The 21663-nt window shown below is 39.7% G+C and overlaps 1 protein-coding gene and 1 long non-coding RNA gene across 2 annotated transcripts; one reads left to right on the top strand and one right to left on the bottom strand.

Annotated features, from left to right (window-relative positions):
* Nucleotides 1-4844: 4844 nt before the first annotated feature.
* Nucleotides 4845-17112, top strand: LOC125709942 (sodium/potassium-transporting ATPase subunit alpha-1). The gene is made up of 22 exons (XM_048979021.1): nt 4845-5002; nt 7339-7452; nt 7642-7701; nt 8208-8411; nt 8838-8951; nt 9048-9182; nt 9365-9482; nt 10653-10921; nt 11043-11351; nt 11458-11592; nt 11681-11873; nt 12065-12240; nt 12335-12471; nt 12587-12737; nt 13613-13781; nt 13870-14024; nt 14112-14235; nt 14590-14735; nt 15954-16084; nt 16232-16333; nt 16457-16548; nt 16642-17112. The coding sequence occupies exons 1-22, from the start codon at nt 4991-4993 to the stop codon at nt 16668-16670; spliced, it is 3075 nt and encodes a 1024-aa protein (XP_048834978.1). The 5' UTR covers nt 4845-4990; the 3' UTR covers nt 16671-17112.
* Nucleotides 17113-18579: 1467 nt separating this feature from the next.
* On the bottom strand, nt 18580-21611 carry LOC125709990 (uncharacterized). The gene is made up of 2 exons (XR_007382896.1): nt 21565-21611; nt 18580-21453 (listed from the first exon to the last, which is right to left on the bottom strand). It is a non-coding gene; the product is annotated as an uncharacterized LOC125709990 (long non-coding RNA).
* Between the last annotated feature and the right edge of the window lie 52 nt (nt 21612-21663).

The raw sequence follows: 21663 nt of genomic DNA, 5'->3' as shown, positions 1-21663 counted from the left end.
GAAAAAAGTCTAAGCTGGATGGAGATGCCCAGAATGTAAAACATTGCAGTTTCCAGTAATGTGATTTGAGAGTGATGCAGGATGTGGGTGAAATAGCAGTAGAAGTTAAAGAGCTAGCCTGCAGTTTGCTGAGGAGCAGGCATAAGTTGTCATGAATAGGACATTAGGTAAAGCAATGACAAAAGGGGTCTTAGGTTTCAATCCAAAAAGGCTCGGTCTTCTGCAAGGTACTTAATCTAATTTGCTTAATTAAATTTAGCGTCTGCATAAATTAATATAATCTTAAACTGTATGATACTTTGGATAAAAAAACTGCTAAATTAAGCATAATAGCTCTACACTCATGAATTCCTTAAGGAGAGTTCCAGTGCACTAAACACTTGCAGCTGTACCTTTGCAGGAGCAGTATCATTCCCAAACACCTCCCATGAGCTGTGTTAGCATACAATACCAGAGGTGACATTGTGGTGGAATGATCCCCAGGGCACATTGCAATCAACAGAATGGCTCACAAATAAGCCCCTCAAACTACAAAGTCATTCATTTGGACTATTTCTCAGGCATTTATAGCCAAGTTACTTGACGATGCCTGCACCACTGAAAGATTCATGGCACTCAGCAGTTCATTTTGTAATTTGTTTCTGCCACTGGACAAAACACAATGATTTGACTTGTATCATGACTTGGGACTCTCTTCTGGTTGCAGGAAAGTAGGTGAGTCATTCCATATCAAATCACCCAGTTTGAGGAATATTTGCGTCACCCTTTTCCCTCCCCTGCAAAAAAAAACACAGGTGATCCAATACCAAACCTATGATGAAATCCCAAGTATTACTGTAGGTCAGGGCAGTGGTGGCTTAATGGTTAGGGAAGCGCACTCGTAATTGAAATATTGCAGGTTCAAATCCCTGACCCGCAAGACTCCTCTGTGGTACCCTGAGCAAGGCACTGAATTAGTTGCCCCCTGCTATGGCACATTGGCACACACTGTATGGGTTAAATGCAAAGAACACATTTCGTTGTTGTGCACTGTGTGCTGTGGTGTGTCAACAATGACAATTAATCACTAAATAAGTATCTCATAGTTTTGAAAATACAGCCATTTGAAATGTTAATTAATTTAACAAATTTTTTCAAAAAGTCTTTCAATTCAACTTTCGACATTCACAGCTTCTTTGATAAGGCAAGGACAGCTTTGAAATTTTGTGACTAGGGCTAACTTTGTAAAATAAAACAAATGTGTTCAGCTCAGATGAGCCCCACATTACTCTAAAAAGTCAGCCTTTTCTCAATGCATAATTCATATGGTTTCAGTAATCATTTAAAACTAAGGTAGCATAACTGGAATAGCAATGCATTTCCCTGTATGTCATGCAAAGCAGTTTCAAGAAGCATGTAAATATGTGGTTACTGAAAGAAACAATGTAGTGATTCCAGCAGCCTTATTAAAAGTCTCTTAAGTATAGGGCATGTAGCTGCAATATGGAATTTGATTATTATTATTACTACAGTAAGCACAGTGTAAACACTCAGAGGTGATACAAACTACTCCCTGTATGGTACTCTTCTTCATTCCTTGTAATACTTCAGTTGGTGAAGGACATTTAAAAAAACTCTAAATGCAGAATAAAGAAAGTGAGAGAGCAAAAACAGGAAGATTATGAAACGGGTCTGGATGACAGAGGAGCATTTATTATACATAACCAGTAGTTAAATGATTACGAAGCTATTACAGGTAGATGCAAACCCTGCAGACAGAGCAGGGTGCAGATCCCCAAGCGGGGAGGTGTGGGGGCACAGTACTAATCAATGGAAAAGGTGAGTCTGCAGGACGGACAACCAGGAGATAGCATAAAGTGTGCTTTAAGGCTCCTCTTAAACATTGGTTACATTTACACTCAACTTTGTTCTTATCTTTATTAATTGACTGTAAACAAATGCTCAGTGGGTTACTCTTCTGGGTAAAAAGTGAGGCAAAGCCTCTGTAAATGAGAGAAAACAGCAATTTCACAGTCAGCTAAGCCTGGCCGCTGTTTACCCCCATGCAGTCTGTTAAGTGTTCCTAACATAAAATAGTGGTAGCATGGCCACCCACTTCTGTTCAGCCACCTCCAACTCAGATTTAACTACAGTATTCAATTCCCTCATCGCCTATAGTTTGCCGAGTTTTTATATAGTATCATATTTCAAGAAGTATAGTTTAAACACATGGTACATTTCAAAACAAAGATAAAATCAACCTCCATATCAAGCTTATGTGACCCTAAGTCCACACATTAGAGTTAACCAGCTGAAGCTAAGGTTAGAAAAAGTATGGCACACTACTGTGTTCTTACCAGTTTAATGTGTACTTAACTATATGTATATACTATAGAAAGTACATAATACATGTCTTACATCTTAACGCATGCTTTACATTGCTTACATTGCTTAAAAGATCATTATTTATTAAAATATGATATTAATACCCAGAGCCGTGATAAAGTAACGCTTATTAATACGTACTTAACTACAAAATGAATGACTTTTTACCCATCTGCACAGCGGAGGTGAATGGGTTAAAGCATGACTGTGGGAAGGTCAGAGCCAGCATGCAGGGCTGGCCGTGCGCTCATGTGACCCATGCAGGTGCGATAGGCGCCAGCACTGATATTCGACAACAATGTGCTATTTTCAAAACAAACACATGGAGGCCAAACCAAAGCAGAAAGTAGGCAGGGAGCACTGGAAAGCTCCCATTTTCACAGGCCAAAGTCCCGTGATATCAAAGCTCTCCTTCATATACACCCTGCATGTATTTCACACACACTTTCTGCATGCCTTCATGGGGAAATGCCCAGACAGAACCCAGCTGTTAAGCTGAAGGTAATAAGGAATTCTTTGATTCTCAACTGCTGAAATAAAATGATTAAAGAAATTTGCTTTTGAGCCCTAAAATGAGAATGTAATCAAGCTTGACGTTAAGCAACTTCATCACAGCTGTTACTGAATACACTTTATTTGTCCTTGTTGTCAGCTTCCCTACTCAGGGTCCTGCTGCCGACCCAAGGCTGTCATATGTCCTGTTTCTCATTTAGCCACTACTACCAGAAACAGACATTTGTATTCTCTTAGTCATGCTCAGCTCATGTTTCAGAAAGGGAAATACTAAGACCAGGTGAATGTGTGCTTTTTCAAGAGGGGCTGGATTCCTAAGTTTAGAGCTTTGGGAAATAGAGGATAATACACCACTCGTGAATAGCACTGCTGTGGTAGCCCTGACCAAACTACCCTTGTTGTGCTACTGCAGTAAAACTAAAAAAAAAAGAACAACTGGTCAGATTATCTCACCATCTATTGCTTGTTTAGATTTTAATCATTAAAATATGCTCTAACCACATGAGTGCTGTAGTGCATAACAACAGGAGTGCAGCCTGCATCATATCATCAAGTCCCACTGACTTAATTGCCCTCCAGATTTCACCTATACAGCCAATTACATCCCTCAGCACCATTCCATCACTCTCTGCTGTAGATTTTCTATAACACTTTTGCTGGTTAATGGAAATTTGCAATAAGTTCTTTACCAAACATACAGAATAGTATCTCGGGGTATTATATATCAGACAGGTTGGTTTTTCTGCTTTCTGTGCACTAGTCATTGTGTCTGCGGGAACTCAGATCATAAGGAGTTAAATATGCAAGGTGTAATGCAAATAGATATACAATCCTCGCTTAAGGAGGCTTTTTACATAATCAAATTAGATTAAGCAATTCTTAAATTTATTAAGGGTTGTCTTGCTAAAAGACATATATTTGTATCCCCGCAAGTCTGAGAATATCCAGTAACAATACTCAGCTTAACTATTTAGAGAGATTGTTCAACATAAATGATTGACAATTAATACTACTTCAAAGGTCACCATAGATATTTTGCATAATATGTTCATATTTCCTGACGAATTTGCCTGACGAAAAGCTTAACTTGAGGGAAATAAATACACCTTCCAATTTCACTCCTTTATCATACTGTTACTATCTTACATTGGCTGATTGAAACAAAGCCCTGCTTTTATAAAAGATTTTTAATAAGAATGGCCTATCAAACAAATGAAAGAGTGTTAAAAGACTGATTTCTTTCTCTATGACAGAGAAGTGATTTAATCCATGTTTACTGAGAATGCCATTTTAGCTATTTCAGACTATAACCTTTTCTTGTCTTTGTGTTTCATTTGTTTCAAGATTTAGCTTCTTGTAAAATTATAAAAGAAAATAGCTCATGACCACTGCATGAAACAAGTTTTTCTTTTGTTGTGCACATATATGCAAAATAAAGTAACCTTTGTTAATTAGTTTTAGTCTTGTCTTTAGTTATGTTATCTCTAAAGTTAGTTAAAGAAAAGCTTACAAAAAAGAATTGACTTTCACAATATTTGACCTTGAAAGAAAACTTGGAAAATCCCAGATTGCTTTATTATCAAAAATATTGCTATGTGTTGACTCTAGGTAGGGGTATAAAAAACATATAATAAGTTTAAGTTTGTTTTTAAAATGTCATGTGTTTAATGGAATATTTAATGGAATATTCACATGCATGTATTCACAACTATATATACAAAATGTCATGTTTATGTGGATTTCAGATCATATCCTATTTTTGACTGATTCAGCCTTATCTGGTACAACGGGCCATCTGTGGTCCAGCTTCCTGTCTCCTGTATTGAGGGACTGCAATAATGAAACAACTGACTTTATTAACCTAGATGGGAGATGAAAGTTGAAAGATGAAAGCTGAAGGTTATCCCCAAGCCCCGCCCTTCTGCACCCCCTCCAAGGATTGCACTGGGAGGGTATATAAGCATCTCTGGCTTTCTGGGATGACCTATGTCACTCAGAGTGTGCTGCAGATGGCGCAGAAGGAGCTTTTTTAGTACAGTCTTACAGCTCTGAAGCACGTCTGGCATTATTTTTGAGTGTTCAAATCTCTGACTGATACATCAGGACCGTAAAGATGGGAATTGGGGTAAGTGCTCTTTGTTTTTTAGCATCCATTATGTTTTCATTGTTAAAAAGCTAGTGATATGTAAGGTTTTGGTCTGTTTATTTGTTCTCTCTTTATCCATCTTCATATAACTCCAAAAGAAATTAAAACTAGTGCAGAAAAACTTAGAGTGATTCTTAAAAACACCATCAACAGTTGGATTTTTATACTTAGTAAAATAAATTTGAATGACTTTGCAGTTACATTACTGGTGCCAGAAAATATTTAGCTAGATTGCAGCATTTGATAAATTCATGATACAGCATGTTTTTATTTTCACATAACATCAGCTTTTCCTGTGAAGTCAGCAATGATCATTGTTAAAGATTTCTTAGCTCAGCAGCCTTTCTCAGGGTTAATCAGATACAGCAGCTTTCATCAAGGGTGATTTACAAGTCTTGGATTCTACAATCGTATTTTTAAACTGCTGACAATTTAGCTGAAATGATTAGATGACTAGGCTCTGGATTGGAGGTTCATAGGTTAGTGTGGCTTTTTGCTTAATGGCATTCCTGTTGTCCTGCCTCCCCCCCAGGGGTGAGGTTGTATATTATCCTAGTTACAGGTTTTCCCATGGTGTGTATGGCCTATAGTGCATTGGCATTCTGGCTAGCATATTCAATATCCTGATATAGGCTTCAGGGTCATTGTGATCTTGTGATTTTTTCAGAAGGGGTAGAAACATTGTCATTTTATCTTTAAATAGTAACATTCGGTAAAACAAGACATAATAGCTGGAATTTGAAGAACAGTAGTCTGGTGTGAATGATTCAAGTATTGGGTTTTAGTAACATGGATTAAAGCAAAAAAAAAAATTTTTTTTAAACCACACAAATGGTTTTATGGCAAACCACACAAAAGCACACAACTGCCATTTTAATCTTTTTGCACCATGAACTAAATGGTTTGCCATTATCACCCATTTCATTTAGCCAAGCCCATCTCCACTTGTTCTTTACCATTTTGTGGATGTCCGACACATCTGTGCTTTCCTTTAACAGAAGCGCGTCCATGCTGACAAAACCGAAAGAAAATCGAAGCGCGCGAGTGATGCAAATCGAAGGGCCTATGTCCTGTAAAATATGGCTTTATGGACTATTTATATAGCCTACGTTTACAAATAGCCTAAACTCATTTTAAAGCAGTCTGAAAAATCCCAAGATCCCAACCCAAAATACGGTAAATTTAGATCAGCTTCCCATTGCCATTCCTCTGTTAACAGCAAGAAAACAGACTCCAAAACTGCTGTTACATAAGCTCTCGCAGCACTTGCGACACCGGAGCCACTGTCTTGAATCTTGAGCTTCGGAGTTTTGGCTTCTTTATCTATTTAAGCAATGGGGTTTCTCCACTGTTTTCCGACCTTTTTTTAGCTATGATTAGCGAATGAGACACTTCATGACACACCACTGACGTCCAAATATAAATACGTTCTATTCCAATCTTTTTTGAAAATGTAAAGTATACTACTACTAGCATATAAGTATGCCCTATTATTATCCATTCATCCATCCATCCATCCATCTTCCAAACCACTTATCCTACTGGGCTGTGGGGGGTCCGAGGCAGGGAACAACCCAGGACGGGGGGCCAGCCCATCACAGGGCACACACACACACATACACACACTCCTACAGGCAATTTAGTAACTCCAATTAGCCTCAGCATGTCTTTGGACCATGGGGGGGGGAAACCGGAGTACCCATAAGAAACCCACAATGACATGGGGAGAACATGCAAACTCCACAAACATGCAACCCAGGTGGAGACTCGAACCCGGGTCCCAGAGGTGTGAGGCTAACCACTGTACCACCAAGCTGCCCCTATTATTATTATTGTTGTTGTTGTTGTTGTTAGATATGCAGGCAACAAGAAGCCCGTGCCATTCACCCTTTTGCAGATCTCGTGTTTGTTTTGGGACATTAAAAGCCTTTGAAACTAAATGGCACTAAATGCTGGGGAGTTATTTTCTCCTTACGATGAAGTTTGGCATCATAGACAAGCATTGGGAAATAGCTTGTAGCCTGTAGGCTACTCCGCAGCCGTCAGTGTTTAAGCGAACTGCTGAAACCATAATGTTTATTTTTATGAAGAATAATTGAATTGTAATTAAACAAAAGAAAAAGACCGCCTTTCCAGAACACTGTCTGCCGAAGCTTGTTTAGCCCCCCCCCCATTTTTTTCCTTGGGATCTGCATCAATCTCTTTATTAATATTTAGTGCACTCAGTTGACGGAAGTCCGTCATAGCGACAGAAAACTTTAATCCATGTAGTAAATATTTGTCACAAACTTGTCCTTGTCCCTTACCTGGCACAGAAAGGCCATGAGAAGTACCAGCTGGCAGCTACGTCTGAGCAAGATGGCAAGAAAAAGTCAAAGGGGAAGAAGAAAGAGAAGGACATGGATGAGCTGAAGAAGGAAGTGGACCTGGTCTGTGTTCAATGATTGCTTGTATACTGATATCAAAATCAAAGTTTACAGAGGTGAAACCTAAACTGAAAGAATGAATAACGAAATAAGCTGATAAAACAAACAAATATGACTGGTAATAATAACTGATAAGTTGGCATTAATTACGGTTTTTGGCACAAAATTTCTTGCTGATTTGCTCCTTTGCAGGATGACCACAAATTGACGCTGGATGAACTCCACCGCAAATACGGCACAGATTTGAGCAGGGTGAGCTTCTTGTTCACGTATTCATAATAGACGTCATGTATTACACACATTCATGGAGCATGCATCAGCCTGTATAAATGACCAGATGATGGTGATCCCAGCAGGAGGTGGCCTGACCTAAGCGACAATCATCTCTGTTTTTCCTTTAAGAGCAGCACAGTGCCTTAGTGGGTAGCATTATGTTATATTATATATAATTATGTTATATTATATATAATATCTTCACAAATGTGCAGTTTTCAAATTTTCCCCACATTCATTTATGTTTCCTTTTGGTATTGAAGTTTCTTCCCACAGTCCAAAGGCATGTGATTTTGATTAATTCCTTAAAGTTTCACTTTAATGTGTTTAATGTGTTTAATGTTTTTAATGTGCCTAATGCCCTGCGATGGACTGGCATCCCATCCAAAGTATACACTGCCAAGCGCCCTGTCCATTTTGGGATACAGGCTCACAGTGATCTTACTGGGAATATGAATGGATGGAGCTTTGTCTTTCTTGCGCAGGGTTTGACCATCATGCGTGCCGCAGAGATCCTTGCCCGTGACGGCCCCAATGCCCTGACTCCACCTCCCACCACTCCAGAGTGGGTCAAGTTCTGTAGGCAGCTGTTTGGCGGGTTCTCCATGCTGTTGTGGATTGGTGCTATTCTCTGCTTCCTGGCATATGGAATCCAGGCTGCCTCTGAAGATGAACCTGCCAACGATAATGTAATATCATCAATCATTTTTAAAAGATTTCCAAAATATAAAATGAAGATTTTTTTGGGTCAGCTCAGTGGATAGCACTGTGACTTCACACTTTCTTCTATGACTTGGGGTTTAAATGTCACAGCTGGTCTTTGGCAGTGAAGTTTACATGTGTTCCCTGTGATTTCCGCTGGGTACTCTGATTTCCATCTGTAGTCAAAAAGTTTGCAATTAGTTTAACTGGCATTTCTATATTGCACATAGTGTATAACTGTCAGTGTGTTTTTCACAATTGCATATGATTTAATAATGGAAAATGAATACCATGCTATTTCAGACAGGATGTTTCAACATGCAATATAATATACCAGCTGTCCCAACCTTTGAATAGCCAGGAAGAGACAGCATTTTTTTCAAGGTTTTTATGTCTGCTCTCTTATTCCATAGTTGTACCTTGGGGTTGTGCTTTCTGCTGTTGTTATCATCACTGGCTGCTTCTCCTACTACCAAGAGGCCAAAAGCTCCAAAATCATGGACTCTTTCAAGAACCTGGTTCCTCAGGTGTCACCTTCTGGAATATATATATAGTGAATATGTTTTAGACTTTGCTTGCTGGGCCTTACTCTGAAGGCAAACTCAACTGTGTATGTCTTCTAGCAAGCCTTGGTGATCCGTGATGGTGAGAAGAAGAGCATCAATGCTGAGGATGTGGTGGTTGGGGACCTGGTGGAGGTGAAAGGAGGAGACAGAATCCCTGCTGACTTGCGCATTATTTCTGCTCATGGATGCAAGGCAAGTTGACCAAGCACTTTGGACCCCTAGGAGAGAAACACAATCCTTTTCACCTCATGGATGCTCTTGTCTTCATCAGTGTTTTAGATCTGAGGGGTCATGATTTACTGGGGAGTAGTAGTCAGAGCAATCTATACTAGTCCATCTTTCCCTCTGTTTTTAACCAATTGATTTTTATTTAGGTGGACAACTCCTCTCTCACCGGAGAATCAGAACCTCAAACTCGGTCTCCTGACTTTTCCAATGACAACCCCCTGGAGACCAGAAACATCGTATTCTTCTCCACTAACTGTGTAGAAGGTATATCGACACAGAGAAACTGAAAAACTGAAAAATGTATGTAAATAAATCATTGTGGGTCTGGATTGGACAGTTTATTATAATTAGATGAGAATATAATAAGAGTATCCTTTCAGAATTCAGTATGGAGATGTTTGTAATACTTTTCAAATACACATTTCCTCCACCATCCAAAATAGTGTTGCCATGAAACCTTCCACAAGCTAAAATAAAGTAAAGCGATGAACCAATTATCCTTAATTTCTACGGGAATAATATTTGAGCATTCTCAGACTCAAAAAATAACCTACCAAATCATACCAAATAACAAATAAACCTACAATAACACTGACATATGGTAAAAGTGAGAATTATATGATAAATACACAGCCTATTTAAAGCAGAAATAATTTATATACAGTCTACTTTTGGTAACTGAAAGAAATTCAAAGAGGACTTGGAGCTAAAGCACAGATGCTCACAGACAATGGGGTCCCTCTCGCTGATCGGGGTGTGTGCTGCCCCAATAACAATTTGCTGTAAAACAAACGCTGAATGCTATTTTTGTTTTTCACCTTTTTTCATAAAAGTGAAAAACCTCTTTGGATTTCTTTCAGGCAGTGAAAACAGATACTAATGTAGATTTTTCAACGAAGTGAAGTGAACTTCCACAAAGAGCTTCCGTCAAGTGGAGGATATCTGTATATTGCTTCATACATCCAAGTTAATTGTTTAGCTATCACAGCCTTTTCATAACCAGGAAAAGACAGTAATTTTTTCAAGATTTCTATGCCGAATCTATTGTTCGATTCAGTTGCATCTACCCCAGAATACAAATCATTATGGTTTTCCCTCATTCATAGTGTATAGTTTGCATGTTTTCCCTCTGTTTTTAGTGTCCTTTCTGAGTCCTCCAGTTTCCTCCTGTGATTCGAAACTTGTATCTATAATTTGTGTGTGTGTTTGTATATGGCAATGAACTGGGATACTGTCCAGGGTGTTAAACTGTTTTATGCCTTGTGTTTCCTGAGATAAACTCCAGACTTCAATTGACACCATATTACACTTATGGTTGGAAGGTGGATGGAGGAACACATTTTAATGTTTGGATTTTAGTTGAATTGAATACATTGACTGCTTTTTCCTAGCTGTAAATTCAGCCCAAAATTGCCCTGTGTTTCCTCCTTTCAGGCACTGCCCGTGGTATTGTCATCAACACTGGAGACCGTACCGTCATGGGCCGTATTGCCACCCTTGCCTCGAGCTTAGAGGTCGGACGTACCCCGATAGCTATCGAAATCGAGCATTTCATCCACATCATCACAGGTGTGGCTGTCTTCCTGGGCGTGACCTTCTTCATCCTCTCCCTCATTCTTGGATATGCTTGGCTGGAAGCTGTCATCTTCCTCATCGGAATCATTGTGGCTAATGTGCCTGAGGGGCTTCTGGCCACTGTAACTGTGAGTGTTGGGCTGAACCTTTGTAATTATACTAAACTGTAAAGATCAGCAGAGGGAAAAATCTAAGCACTTTGCAGGAATCTCCATCTGCTTTGCTCATCATATTGCTTCCTTCTCCCAGGTATGTCTGACCCTGACTGCCAAACGCATGGCTAAGAAGAACTGCCTAGTGAAAAATCTGGAGGCTGTGGAGACCCTGGGCTCTACCTCCACCATCTGCTCTGACAAGACAGGCACCCTAACTCAGAACCGCATGACTGTGGCTCACATGTGGTTTGACAACCAGATCCATGAGGCTGACACCACGGAGAACCAGAGTGGCACCTCCTTTGATAGGAGCTCTGCCACTTGGGCTGCCCTGGCCAGAGTTGCAGGCCTCTGCAATCGTGCCGTCTTCTTGGCTGAACAGAGCAGTGTTCCTATTCTGAAGGTATTTACCTTTTATGTAAATAGTCCTTAATACTGTAAACCTACCTCGAAAGAGGATCAATACATACTCCTCTGTGAAACCGCTCACTTATCTTCTGATTTCTTAGAGAGATGTTGCAGGGGATGCCTCAGAGTCTGCCCTGTTGAAATGCATTGAACTGTGCTGTGGCTCTGTGAAGGACATGAGGGATAAGTATCCCAAAATTGCAGAGATTCCCTTTAACTCTACCAACAAATATCAGGTTAATAAAACTCTATCCATCTTTCCAGTATAAAGTCCAGTATGTCTACATTTTTAAAACAGTTTTTCCACGCACAATTTCTTTGCAGCTTTCAATCCACAAGAACCCTAACACCTCCGAGTCAAAGCACTTGCTGGTCATGAAGGGAGCACCAGAGAGGATCCTAGACCGATGTTCCACCATCCTGATCCAGGGCAAGGAGCAGCCCCTGGATGATGAGATGAAGGATGCCTTTCAAAATGCCTATCTGGAGCTCGGAGGCCTGGGAGAGAGAGTATTAGGTCAATGAATGTGAAATATAAACTCTTACCCTCAAATTTGAATCTCTGTTTCAGCATCCATTCTTCAGCCTTACAGTATTTAATTTAAAAATGCAAAGATACATATTTTTATGACTTTCAAATGCAATTTTTTTGTAAGAAAAGCTCACAGACAATGAATGTCACTATGTTCTCATACTGCTGTACTGTAGGATTCTGCCATTTCTTCCTTCCGGATGACCAGTTTGCTGAGGGCTTCCAGTTTGACACTGAAGATGTGAACTTTCCCACTGAAAATCTGTGCTTTGTTGGTCTCATGTCAATGATCGACCCTCCCCGTGCTGCAGTGCCTGATGCTGTAGGCAAATGCCGGAGTGCTGGAATTAAAGTATGTCTGCCAAGTTCTCAGTCAGCCTTATCTTTGAACATGACCTATTTGACATCTCTTGCATTTTCTAATTAATATTATTCTCTTAATTCAGGTTATAATGGTTACTGGTGATCATCCAATCACAGCTAAGGCCATTGCAAGGGGTGTGGGTATCATCTCAGAGGGCAATGAGACTGTAGAAGACATTGCTGCCCGGTTGAACATCCCAGTTCGAGAAGTGAACCCCAGGTATGCTTTGATAATGGTTTTCAAATAATTATCCACAGAGACAAAGAATAATCACTTTTGCCACAACGTCAATTCTATCCCAGTGTGTTAAGTTTCTTTATGCTGTAAATTACAGAGATGCCAAGGCCTGTGTGGTCCATGGGGGAGAACTGAAGGATTTGACCTCAGATCAGCTGGATGACATCCTCAAACACCACACAGAAATTGTATTTGCTAGGACCTCTCCACAGCAGAAGCTGATCATTGTGGAAGGCTGCCAGAGACAGGTACATTGTGATGTTCTGTTGGAATGCCAATACTCTCCCTTTAAACTGTTGCAAGCACCTGACAAAACCATGCCTTAACCATTCACAGGTGAGTATAACTGGACTAGCCAGAAATGGAGGGATATGTTTTTACTGGCCTACTCCCAGTTTATAAAAAGTTCACATAAAATTGATTTTGTTCAAGGTGACTGAAGCGTTGAGTTGCTTGGACTAGCCGCATCATGTGGAAGTTTATATCTTTCATGCAATACAAATGAATTCATTTCTGTTACTCACGTAGGTCATTATTTCTTTCAGTTTAATCCTGTTTATTATACATAACATGTATGTATGTATGTATGTATCTTTTGTATTGTATTTATTGTATTTTTTCATTATGCTTACTCAATGTATTCATTGTATGAGTTTTGTATAGGGTATTAAAACTGCTGTATATATCGAGACCTATAACAGAAAAAGAATTTTTTTATAAAATACAACCAACCACAGGGCAGCATGGTGGTGCAGTGGTTAGCACTGTTGCCTCACACCTCTGGGACCCAGGTTCGAGTCTCCCCCTGGGTCACATGTGTGTGGAGTTTGCATGTTCTCCCCATGTCATCGTGGGGTTTCCTCCGGGTACTCTGGTTTCCCCCCCACAGTCCAAAAACATGCTGAGGCTAATTGGAGTTGCTAAATTGCCCGTAGGTGCGCGTGTGAGAGTGAATGGTGTGTGAGTGTGCCCTGTGATGGGCTGGCCCCCCATCCTGGGTTGTTCCCTGCCTCGTGCCCATTGCTTCCGGGATAGGCTCCGGACCCCCCGCGACCCAGTAGGATAAGCGGTTTGGAAAATGGAGGGATGGATGGACAACCAACCACCTACTTTTAACCTTCAGGGTGCCATTGTAGCTGTGACAGGCGATGGTGTCAATGATTCCCCCGCCTTGAAGAAGGCCGATATTGGCGTGGCTATGGGCATTGCAGGATCTGATGTCTCTAAGCAGGCTGCTGATATGATCCTTCTGGATGACAACTTTGCCTCCATCGTCACTGGGGTTGAAGAAGGTAAAGCAGGTTCAAATAAAGGTGTGTCCAAACAGTTATCTAACCAGTCTAATTTTCAACCATTGATGACTTCTACTACTCTTTTCAGGTCGTTTAATCTTTGACAATCTAAAGAAATCCATTGCCTACACATTGACCAGCAACATCCCAGAGATCTCTCCATTCCTCCTTTTCATTATTGCAAACATCCCTCTGCCCCTCGGAACAGTCACCATCCTTTGTATTGATTTGGGCACTGACATGGTGAGTAAATAAAACAGCCTTACCGAGTAGATCGGTGGCTGAATTATCAGGTTCCTGATCACTAATATTCTCTTTTTAAACTGGCAGGTTCCTGCTATCTCCTTGGCCTATGAAGCTGCTGAGAGTGACATCATGAAGAGGCAGCCCAGAAATCCCATAACAGACAAGCTGGTGAATGAGAGACTTATCAGTATAGCTTATGGTCAGATAGGTAAGATATCACAAATGCTGCAATAACATGCATATATCATGTGGACTATTGGGATCTTCATCTATATCCACCAGAAACCTCAGAAGCTTAAATTTATAGTACTATATATTAAAATTGGTTTGAAAATGAATTAATTATTATATCTTTACTCTGTAACACTATATAGTCTTACATTACCTTTTATTGAGCAGAGAAATTTCTCCAGAGTGACATACTGTACAGGTGAGGCATATACCATATATGCTCTCAAGGAGACATTAGGCATAAGTGCAGCTAAGCCAAGTTTCCAGTAAATGCCCAGGTACACATGTAAGCAGTTTTATAATCCTATCCAACATCTGATAAACTCCTTAGGCATGATGCAAGCAACAGCAGGGTTCTTCACCTACTTTGTCATCCTGGCTGAGAATGGTTTCCTACCCTCTAAACTCCTGGGAATACGTGTTGGCTGGGATGACAAATATGTCAATGACCTGGAGGACAGCTATGGCCAGCAGTGGGTCAGTACCTCAAACGATTGCTCTAAGACTACATGAGAAGCTCGGCTCCCCCCATAAAATTGCTAAAAGAATTTAATTTGTCAGCACTTAAATGTACATTTATTTTATTTGTAATTAAAAGTATAATCTATCTCAGTGTTTCCCAACCTTTTTTGAATTGTGTACCCCCTGAGAGATTTTCTCATACCACAAGTACCCCCTTTGTCAAATGTGTTGATGATTCAATAGTTTATGTCTTTTTTTGCTCTTTTCATTGATAAAAGCTGGGTTTGTTATTCATTAAGCAACACATCCCAGATAGATTTTCTTTCTATACCAGGGCACAGCTAATGGAATGGCTGATAATATTTACCCATCATCAGGGAAATTAAATATAAAATTTTTTTCCACGTACCCCCTGTAATGTGCTCGCGTACCACTAGGGGTACGCGTACCCCCGGTTGGGAATCACTGATCTATCTTACCAATTGAACTACAGTGCCTATCCTTTCATGGGAATTGCTTTTGACAACATATACCTTTTGTAGCCAAGATAAATGCAGGCTATAGATACATACTGACACCGTGCTTCACTGGAAGTTGGAAGATTCTTGTACACGTTGTCTAAATATAGAATAGACAAACCCTTATTGGTCAATCTGCTTCGATGATGTGTTTTCAGAGCCTGCACAGACTAGGAGTTTATGAGAGCTTCATACATGGTTTTTAGCTTAGACAACATTGATTGGACAGATAGACTTACAGTCATATATTTTAGAATCGCCTGGAAGCCAGATAGATAAACTACAATAACATTAACGCTCCCGATTAACAAGTTTCACATGCGGTTGAACATGTTGGCTCATAATATTCATTTGATTGATTGTTTGTTTAGTGATTTTCAGATCAGTTATTTTCTTTGTAGATTAGTTTTCTAGTTAGCTTGGCTGTCTGTATGTTCAAGATAGTCAAGTCGCTTGAGAAGACCCCATGCTGGTATGACAGGATAACAGATCGTTTCTTACAAAAATAAATAAGAGAAGAATTTACATATAAGTAGCTGTCTGGCTAAAATAAGATGAAGCGGCCAACAGCTGGCATTATGCTTCCCACATTTAAAAAATCCCCATCCACCACTGGTCTGAACCCACATGTACCACTTGTTTGACCACTAAGTTTCATGTGAGAATATGCAACCAATGGAATACTAATTTTCTGTTTTTCTCTTACACATCTTAGACCTACGAACAGAGAAAAATTGTGGAATACACCTGCCACACTGCTTTCTTTGCCAGCATTGTGATTGTACAGTGGGCTGATTTGATCATCTGTAAGACCAGACGGAATTCTATACTTCAACAAGGCATGAAGTGCGTATAGAGGCATCAGACTTGCTCTTATCATAAGCAAACATACATTAACAAAGTACAGCTTACATTGTGTTTACAGTAAGCCCATTCATAAAATACAAAATGAACTAAGTCATGTGAAAATGTGGCATTTTTCATCCATGCCAGGAATAAGATCCTCATCTTTGGACTATTTGAGGAAACAGCTCTGGCTGCCTTTCTCTCTTACTGCCCAGGCATGGATGTTGCCCTTAGAATGTACCCACTAAAGTAAGTGTTTGTCTTTTTATATTTCAAATCATCCACATGAAAGGAATACATTACCAGCTCTCTGGAAAACCCATGCAATGAATTAATGAATGCTTTCCTGTGTGGCTGTCTTCGTCTCGCCAGACCATGCTGGTGGTTCTGCGCCTTCCCCTACTCCCTCCTCATCTTCCTGTATGACGAAGCCAGAAGGTACATCCTTCGGCGTAGTCCGGGAGGTAAGACTATTTATGGGCCAAGCCTGGTAAGAACACCCCCTAACAGAACACTTTAGAATTAAGTCACATAACTCTTTATTTCTTCATTTTCAGGCTGGGTAGAAAGGGAAACATACTACTAAGCAAACAGTGTCCTGTCCGGATCAACAGTTCAGTTTGGGATCTGCAACGGATCTGTTTCCCTTGAAGTCATCTTGCACTTATCATAAATATTCTGGATGCGTTTATATATAAGAAAAACAATTATTGAACAGAACTCCTCATTCTTCTTCTCTACAGAAGTTTGAAAGGACTAAATCATGGTGTAGTTTTGAGATGTTACTAGTAACATAACTGTTTCCATGCAGCATCTTATTAAATACCATTTCTGTGAATTATTGATTGTGCTTGGTGCTGTCCAAATGGTAAGATTTGTTTCCATTTAGTCCAAAGAATCAGCACCCAGCTAATTGATATGATCATGTTTAAGGGACAGAGGCTTAATTTCATCCTAGCGTACAGCCCAATGTTTAAACTAAGTATTCAATTTAGCCAAATAAAGTAAATAAAATATTTTTCACCAGACACATTTATTTTTTAATTCTTGTTTAAAAACCTCTACGACAGCACTGCATATCCTAACTTACATAAAATTTGATGACAAGTATGTTATTCTGAATGAATACCCTGCAGACAGAAAAATCTCCCCATCTACCAACAGCAGTGAAAGATGATTATTGCAGCATCATTAAGAAACAAAAATCTTATCAGGGCCGAAGCCACTTTCATTGCTTGGGACGCATAAGTGGAGTTTGATCTTGGCACTTATCTGATGCACACATAACCTATTATCTAGCTACTGGGTACCAATAAACTAGCGGTGCAAAGTGCCAGCATAGACTATGATCATAGCCTCACACTACCGATTCACAGAGCCTTGACGGTAAACAGCTGCATTCCAACAACTATGGTGGGACAGTACCAGTTTCTCCATGGTTGAGTTTCATGTGCCACGAATTTACTTAGTATATTGCTATACTTATCTTTAGTGACCTACTGCTAAGCAGCATGTGCATGTATGCTGGGTCATTATTGCCTGCCTTTCCGCTATGATCCATCCATCCATCCATCTCCTATCACTTTTCTGGGTTGGGTCGTGGGGGCAGCCATCTAAGCAGGGAAATCCAGACTTACCCAATCCCTGGCCACTTCATCCAACACCTCCGGGGGGGATCCCGAAGCGTTCCCAGGCCAGCCAAAAGATAGTCTCTCCTGCATGTCCTGGGTGTTCCACAGGGCCTGAAACACTTCACCAGGGAGGCGTCCTGACCACATTTCTTGAGTCTGTGCTCCCTTTGTACAACCATAATTCTCTTCTTCTACCATTTCCTCCAGATTTAACTACTGGATGCTTAACTAGGTGTCAATTTCATAGTATTGGCACCAGAACAAATAAAAGGTGGCATGATGATGCCATTTGTAACACACACTTCCAGGGCTGTAGGTTTGAACCTCCCCCCCTGCACTGTGTGTGGAGTTTGCATGTTCTCCCCAAGTTGTATAGCTTTCTAATGAAACCAGACACTAAAGTATAGTTTGAAATCTTAGTGAATTTGTTTAACTGTATTTCTGACATTCTAACCTTGACTATAGCAAGCAGATTTCACCTTGGAATATTTTCTCATATTGGGGCCTGTTTAGTCCCCCCAAAATGGTCTGGCTGTAGACCTCACCTATGAATAAACCTCCTTTGGCAATGAATTTCATCTGAGGGTATGTGTTAGGAATAGCAGACTCCTTCTCCATCCTCTCATCTCATACCGTCTGGAAGTTCATAAAACTCTCAAATATTCTTGCAAGCTGGATAACTGCAGATTCACCTGTTGACTTGGGCCTTATCTGCTCTGGAATATCCTCCAATTGGCCTCCCACAGCTCCATCTTAACCTCTTCCTCTGGTTTCCAGAATTACTCAGATATTTTCTTTTGACACCAAATGTTAAGAATGGCCGAGTAGCTGGAGGCTCAAAAAAGCCAGAGGGAGCAAGTGGGATCCAATACTGAGACAAACCTTTATTCTGATCTCCAGAAAAAGTGCAAAAATACATATTAATAAAAATAAAAACAAAAATGATCACACAAAGCAGGCTATATTAAACCCTGCATCAATAACAACCACACCAATTAGCACACTTCTGTCTCAAGTAAAGGCCTCCAAAGAGCTTATATAAACTTCAGTCCCTCCCCCTGGAGAAATTAAATCAACAAACAATTAACACTCTCAATACAAAACATCCCATGTTAACAGTTCTAAAAGATACCATTCCAAAATACAATTTTATTCATAAAACCTACAACAGACTAAAATATCAACTTTAACATGCAATAATGCCCCTTAAAAACTTGGTTATATCCAAAAGATACCCCCATTACAAAAGGGTAATGGTAACATCCCCTCATGTTTCAGGAAAAGAACATAAAGAAAAGCTGTTCTGTATACCGCACTTGTTGTTGTTGAAACAACCCAAAACTGGAAATCATTGGTAAAGATCGTTCCATTGGAGGAAATTCCATGCTCTCACTACTCATGTCATGTAATAAATATAATAAAACCTATAAAAATCACATCTCAACATTACAAATAATTCCAACATAATTAAAATAAAAGCGTACCCATATTACAAAGGTGAAACATGAGATGCAATGACTGAAATTGAAAAAAACCCTTTAAAATAATATGAACAGGAAGATATTTTTCAATTTTGTTTAGTCACAATCTACTTTGAAAGTTTATTAGTAAAAGCAAAGACAAGATACGGTTATTTGTGCAGAACATTTCACACGCATGTGATTGAAAGTATTTTACAAAGATCAAATAATATAGAATAACATTATACAGTAAGAACGACACGTGAACAACCCAGAATATTGCTTTTTGGCTATGGGGATTGAACTAGGAACTTTTCCGCTATAAGGCGAGAGTATAAATCAAGGTACCACCGTGTCACTCTACTAGGCACTTGTAACATTTACATAAGTTACGCATTTAGTTTGTCTACAATTCTTTGCCAAACCAACTCCCTGGCTGTATTTATGGCCACAGTATTGCCCTTTTTGGCGATTACATGTTTGTATTCTTCGTACAGCTCCATCAGCAGCGTTTGTTCTGCAGTGGGGGAAAAAAGCCCCAAAAAAACACCGCTCGTGTTTTACACGCTTTCCAACTCATTTGATCGATCTATCATTCATCCATTCATTTGGGCTTCTTAAATATCTTGGGTGTGAGCTGAAATTGAGATTATGCAAGTCTGTCTTGTATGAGCCTTGATTAGTTAAAGTTGAACTGCGGTAGTGGAACGACGTGAGGCCAAGTTTAGAGATGGCTCTAGTTTTTTGGCAAAGTCTAGCTTTCTTTAGCTACTTTCATAGAACACCCTCAGACAAAGTAACAAACACAGAACAATATACAAAATAACTGACTGCGGAAAAGAATAAAGGCAAGCGCTTAAATACACTGATACTCAGCAAAGGGCAGGTGTGAATAATCAAAAACAACCAAACAACAAAGGTGGGCAAGAGACAACAGGTGGAATGAAGTGCAATAAATAAGCACTGGATGAGGGAACTTAAACATCAAGTTAGGAAAAGGACTGAAACAAGTACAAGCAGAACATAATAAATCAGCACAAGCACGCTAACTCAAAACAGGGTATCAAGTAATGATAACTAATAACAAACAGTAGAGAAAAAACAGAAAACAAACAGAACAGGTAAGACTGACCTAGGCACCGACAACCAGAGGGCCACATGATCAACCCATTAACCTACATGGGGGTCCAGGGAAAGTGAAAAACACACTAGGACTGAAAAGCAGGAGACAGAGAAGGGGGAAAATCCATGTCAAATCATCACACTTTCAGACCTCAATGTTGTCATGGATTTTAACAAAACTTGGCATGCTGATTTGGTCATATGAGTAACTCAGGAATCTGATATTGGCCGTGTTTGGAATCAATATTGAGGGAGATTTAAGCAAAGTTGACTTTTTTTTTTTTTTTGGGGGGGGGGGTATGACTTTGGCTGGCTATATTTATCTTAATGTAAGCTGTAGTAGTGGTCCTTATATTGTTTTAAAGCTATTGTCCAGCTCAATATATTGAACAAATAATATGCCATCCCCATATGAATAATTACTATGTAATAACCAATTAAAATATTATGAAAAACCATTCAATAACAAAAAAACCTATATTTCAAAATTTATCAATGTCGTGAACATCTCCAGAAAATTTGGTCTTTGTTTTTTTAAGGTATTACTGAGATATCTTGACGTAAAGGTAGCATCACATGGTTTCATATCACTAATGGGCCTTTTTAATGGCAGCCAAACTGACATGAAATAGTATAACAAGCACAGGTGTAAATAATAAAATTAATTAAGGTTACAAATATGCTATAATGAAATTTAATGGAAGCTTCTTTAATATAATTGCAGACACCTGTACTTACCATACTATTGAAAAGGCCCACATGGCTAATAAATATGGCTAAGAAATACACCGCATTCATCAGAGGTGAGTGAGGTGTGCAAATCCAGTGTAACTGTAAGTGCACAATTAGGGAATCACTCGACTTTGCAAGCATCAAATGTTATGTCGTGGCTGCATATGATGATAATCGGTGGCTAGGATGTGTTAAAGAAACTATGCCCAACACTGGAGCAAAGCCTTTGGGCAAAGCCCTTAACCCCCAGCTCCCTGACCACCGCTAAGGATGGCAGCCTTTTGCTGCCAAGCTAGCTCATGGAGAGCAAGATGGGGTAGGCGAAAAGAGAATTTTGCAACGCAAATCAAGACCTGCCCGTGTGTTCCATTCAGATTGCATACATGTTTGGTGATGACGAACTGATGAACTGTCCGTTGCATCCCTATCAAGAAAACAGTTAAGTAGCGGAATAAAATGAATTCACTTAAAATCTGTACAAGCTTCTCAAACCAACGAAACAACGAAGAACATTAACACTCACAAGTTTCCATACCTTTTTGAACACCATCCTATTCTGCTTCGGCAAATAAACATGTCCTTGGTTCTCTTACAACATCCTGATTGGACATTTAACCTTAAGAACCGCCCAGAG

Source organism: Brienomyrus brachyistius, chromosome 16 (assembly GCF_023856365.1).
Source record: "Brienomyrus brachyistius isolate T26 chromosome 16, BBRACH_0.4, whole genome shotgun sequence".
Classification (NCBI taxonomy): domain Eukaryota; kingdom Metazoa; phylum Chordata; class Actinopteri; order Osteoglossiformes; family Mormyridae; genus Brienomyrus; species Brienomyrus brachyistius.
Note: the sequence above shows the minus strand (reverse complement) of the source record. Positions and strands in the feature narration are given on the sequence as shown.